We start from the raw sequence: 4,910 nt of genomic DNA on the forward strand, positions 1-4,910 counted from the left end.
TTGTGCATTACTACGGTTTGATTTGATGTCAGTGTCTTGCTACTTTCCCCAAAACTCTTAAGTGTCTCACTCACTGTCTCAAACATTAAAAGTCAGTTCCATCTAAAACCCCAAAAGACTTTCTATCGATATTTATCACAGCAGACATTTTGACTTGCGACAGCAGGTTCTGGTTATTTGAGTGCTGGTTCACTGCCCTGACTTACTGGGACACTCAATTTAACTGACCACTTAACACAATTATTTTGCTACTGTGAAAGTCTAAGTGTGTGCCATGAAAATGATTAGTTGAACACAGTGATCAGTAGAAATGCACATTTGAGAGATGTTCACTTTATTTGTTGTTTTTGTTGCCTAAAAAAGTAGAAAGTTGTTGAAAAATGTTGGTGCATTGGAAGAACCTTGGGAAACATTTTCTCTCAAAATTAATTTCATTTTTGTTCTTTCAATAGAGCACATCTCAAAGTCAAAGACGGCACACACATTCTACTACATATCATGAGTCGAAAATGTGTGACTGTTTTAAATAACTGTCTCATTCATACTTCCATTATAATACCTTAAAATTTGGATTGTCATTAATTTATTAAATGAAGTCAATAAAGATTCATCTCACTCACTGGGTCATTCAGTGCTTTTTATATTGATAGATAGCTGTATATGCAGTATTTGTGTGTTACAAGGTGGTCTGATATGAAGATGAGCCTTCCTCTGAGCTGCTCTGTAGTAGTGGCTGTCTCTCTCCGTAGCTCAACGCCCTCTTTCTCCTCTGGTTACGCTTCCATTTCTTCCTCGCAACAACTGCCAATACTGCAACAATTGTGGCAATCAGAGCCCCGAGAATTCCGGCTCCCAGAAGCCACTGCCAGATCTGTTCCGCCTGCAGAAGGTATGGTGTCAGGAACTCCTGGACAAACCTCTGGCCTATGGTGTCACGGATAGGAAAAGCCAGCGTTATCATCAAGTGAAAAATTGGAAGAATTCTCATTTACAAGACTTATTTGCTTGTAGGCACCTACCAGGGTCTAATAAGTAGGCATACTCATATCCTAGAGCCTTGTTGGACAGGAAGTACTCTCCGTTTCTATAGAGAGGGAGGAAGGGCACCATGTAGTACCCGTCATTGTGACCAATAGGTGCATTAGCACGTGGGTAGCTGGTCCGAAGAGGCTGGTGGGTCCTGAGCCAGCGCTCAAAGATACTAGAGAAAGAATGAACAAGGAAAAGGTATAATATGAAACACAGATGGATAGGAAAAATTGGGTGGAAGATGCGTATACTTTGTGATTCCCATTGAAATCACTGTCATTTGCCTATATCCTTACCAAGCAGCAACCTTTGGGATTGAAAAAGATGAAAAAGAACGCCTAAAAACCTAAGTGCTAAAAACTATAGTTCCTCAAATGGCCACTCAAGGCTGTGTGTGTGTAACCCCTCCAATCCCCTCGCTCAGTGTGGACACACAGGCCACCATATATCTTCAAGTCAATCACGTTTGATTTGAACAGATAAAAATACTAATACTAATAATCCTTTTATGCTTGATCTTTTGTTCATACGTAGCCTCTTGTCATTAATTGACATACTATTGTCAACATTATGTCACAATAATATGCAGTTTGCCTTTATGTCATACTGCGCATACATGAGTGTGTGTTATTGTACCTGTCAATGAAAGCATGGTGCAGAAGGAATATAGGGTCATTGGCTGAGCCCTGGACTGATGACATGGAGCCATTCATGAAGACATGCAGGGCGTTGTGCATGGTGCTCTGGCCTGGCACCGCCTCACCTGTCGTTGGACTGGCAAAACCTGACAAACACAGGAAGAATCAAATCACGAGGGAAGCACAAGATTAGTGTTAAGTGTTTACTGAAGTGTAGAAAGATGGATCGGAAGACAACATGTGACGGGGGAAAATATTAAACAATGCAGGTGTTTGTGTGAGAAGGGTGTGGTATTTGTGAATGAGCTTGGGAGGAATTAGAGGATACTACAATTGGACAGTTGAGGAATCACCCTATTTCAAGTTTTATGAAGGTTCACCAGACTGGATTACTTCTAGTTTTCCAGGACTTAAAGATTAAAAATGATGATTTTCACAATTGAGAAAAACACTTTTGAATATAAGATTAGTGGAAAGCCCCTGACTGTGAACAAAAGCAAACTGTCTATCTCTGGGACATGCTTGTGGCGCATGCTACCACTAATGTAGAAGTCTTAAGAATCAGTTTATCACCTGTAACTAGAAATAGCTATGTTTGTGTCAGTTTCAATGAGACCTCCATAGGGAGCAGGTCTTTTTAACCTTTAAATGTAGGTTAGACTGCAATCATGGAATGGGAAGAATGAGGGAGGAATATTAACAGCATTCTGCAAAATCGCCTGCAAATCGCACTAAATCCCACACAAACAATCTGTTGTGTGGATGTATTATGTCTGTATTTCTAATCTTTCAAGTCATGTACACACAGAGACATTGCGGTTTAGATTCAGTAAACAATAAAGAACAGTAACCAGTGAAATGTGAATGTGTTTGACCACTCCTACCCTCTATGACGTTTCTAAAGCTCATGTTGGCAAATCGGTCCATGGATCCTGTCTCGTACTCAGAGAGGCCCACAGCGAAGTCCACGTCAGCTGTCGTGGGGAGTCGGGCAACGCGGTTTCTATCATGGTTTCCGGGGTTACGCAACAGCGGTCCCTCCCCAGTAGCGTTACACAATGCCTCTCGGTTGTTGTACTCCTCTGGCTGGGTGCAGATCACCTATACACACATATAAATGTAAGCATGCATTTCTATACATTTCTGTATTTTATGAAGCTTTACTTTTAGTGAAATGACTCCATACAGGAGTATTCACTTCATTAACTGTGAGTCAGGGGTTGAAATAGTCATACAATGTAAACTAACAATAGTCATAATGTTTCCAGTGAACAAGCTGATGTTTCTTACTCGTACAGTATGCATGAATAAATCTCAGTGAAGTTAAATGATATGATGTCAAACCAACAGCAAATGTGACAGCTGGTTAAATTATACATGCAAAGATTTTAGATGGATTCCTCGAAATATTGCCTCAAAACAATATTTCTTTCTTTGATCCATTTGCTACAATGGGGAGACAAAAACTCTTTCACTATGCTTTTTGTAATTTCTGCATCAATTGAGGATGAAATGGAGTGCTTTAAACAAAATCTAAAATTGATTTGGATTTACGGGATAAACCAAATTTAAAGCTACAGAGCTGCACCGTGACATGGAATGGAAACAAAACAAGTCTTTGTTTTGTAAGGAAAGAAATTTTCATTCTCTCAATAATGGATAAGAAGGATTTGCTTATACAGCCACACATAGTCATTATTGTGTGTGTGTGTGTTTTTTACTTGGAGACTCACACCCTCGCTGTCAGAGCGAAAATTCATGGAATAGTTTTCACCTTCCACGAGGAGAAGACAGAAGCGGGGCTGATGAGGTTGGGGTTGAAGGAGTTGCGTCCACCCATCAGAGCATCTGTGCACACCTCACATGACTGGGCATCCCTCCAGTCCCAGTAAGGGATGGTGAAGTTAAAATCTTCTGTCAGTTTCCTTATCTCGTTCTCCCAGTGAAGCAGGTAGACTCTGTGCCAGGGCAGAAAAGCTGCTGATTCATGGGCAAAGTCAATGTCCCTCCAAACATTCCCTGGCCCTCCCAAGAAGGCATCTCGGGACACGTAGTAGTGCATCCAGACAAACAGGTCATAAGTGTTAATGTCAGAGAACATGGGGTTCTCACCATTTTCACCCATCTCTGCTCTTGTTCCTGTGGAGATGACGTAATCACGGCTGATGGTGTTTTTAGCCAGGTTCAAGTAAGAGATGAATTTCTGTTGCTCAGTTGTCGACATGGTCAGGATGTTCCTGCGCACTGATTCTCTGTACTCCGCACAGTTTGAACCCCAGTAACCAAACCTGCACTCCCCACAGTTAAAACCTCCATAGTTTCCAGCACAGCGACACGTCCGGTTGAAGAAGGCTAAAGGCCAGCGCTCCCTGTCATCAATCCCTCTGTGTGGGTACTGTGGTCCATGAGGCTCCTCTGAGACCAGCACCTCTGTACAGAAACCTCGACCTGATAGGGCGCCACAGGCTGAGCCGTCTCCATCCCACACTGGACAGCACTCTTTGGTTCGCAGGGCGTCTGAGTTGGCACATGGTCGTGGGAATTGGCATAAACAAGTCTCAATGAGCAGCAGCAGAGTCACAAATGCACAGAGGTTCCTCATGACGAAAAGTCAAAGCCACTCCAGTCTTAACCACAATGAGAATGTAAACTCCTGTCGCAAAGATGGAAACTCGCAGATTTCACAGATGACAAGGTGGGCCACAGCAGAACGAACATAGATGAGCAGATCTACTGATGGAAAGTTACTTCTAATAATTAAAAGCAGAGAAATACAAGATTCAACTAAATTTTATCAAGAGATGACTTCTCTAATAAACTAATAAACAAATGAAAAACAACACAATATTTAGATACCCGTATTTATCCTGGTTTCTTCTTTTTGCAAACCTGAAGGCAACCTGCACTTTAACCAGCTACCAATCCTCCTTCCACTCGCTCTCTCATGCACCCAGCCAGCTCTTTCCTGTTCTCTCTCTACTCATTGAGCCGTTTTAGGGGCAGTCCTCTGACAAAGTGTGTGATCTCATTGTGATTTCACGCAAACACTGAGGACCCCACACACATATGCTCATTTGCAAGCATGTGCACTCACACACAGCATCACATGCTCAGGATAATATTCTTGATTCCTGCGTCTTTTTGTCTTAAGACCAGCTGACCTGTGCTCCACTATACCTCAGGCAGAAATGGGTATGTGTTTGTGTGTGTGTGTGTGTGTGTGTGTGTGTGTGTGTGTGTGTG

At 42.2% G+C, this 4,910-nt stretch overlaps 1 protein-coding gene across 1 annotated transcript; it reads right to left on the reverse strand.

Annotated features, from left to right (window-relative positions):
- Positions 1-406: 406 nt before the first annotated feature.
- On the reverse strand, positions 407-4,673 carry tyr (tyrosinase). The gene is made up of 6 exons (XM_047595092.1): positions 4,524-4,673; positions 3,442-4,417; positions 2,552-2,768; positions 1,666-1,813; positions 1,020-1,201; positions 407-924 (listed from the first exon to the last, which is right to left on the reverse strand). The coding sequence occupies exons 2-6, from the start codon at positions 4,267-4,269 to the stop codon at positions 677-679; spliced, it is 1,623 nt and encodes a 540-aa protein (XP_047451048.1). The 5' UTR covers positions 4,270-4,417; positions 4,524-4,673; the 3' UTR covers positions 407-676.
- Positions 4,674-4,910: the final 237 nt, after the last annotated feature.

Source organism: Mugil cephalus, chromosome 9 (genome assembly GCF_022458985.1).
Source record: "Mugil cephalus isolate CIBA_MC_2020 chromosome 9, CIBA_Mcephalus_1.1, whole genome shotgun sequence".
Taxonomy (NCBI): Eukaryota; Metazoa; Chordata; class Actinopteri; order Mugiliformes; family Mugilidae; genus Mugil; species Mugil cephalus.

Excerpts from the sequence above, each read along its gene's own strand:
- tyr (XM_047595092.1), bottom strand. The coding sequence starts at position 4,269 with ATGAGGAACCTCTGTGCATTTGTGACTCTGCTGCTGCTCATTGAGACT. Across the intron at positions 1,814-2,551 it reads CTTTAGAAACGTCATAGAGG|GTTTTGCCAGTCCAACGACA; the intron begins GTAGGAGTGGTC and ends TGTGTTTGTCAG. Across the intron at positions 925-1,019 it reads TGCCTACTTATTAGACCCTG|GCCAGAGGTTTGTCCAGGAG; the intron begins GTAGGTGCCTAC and ends GTGACACCATAG.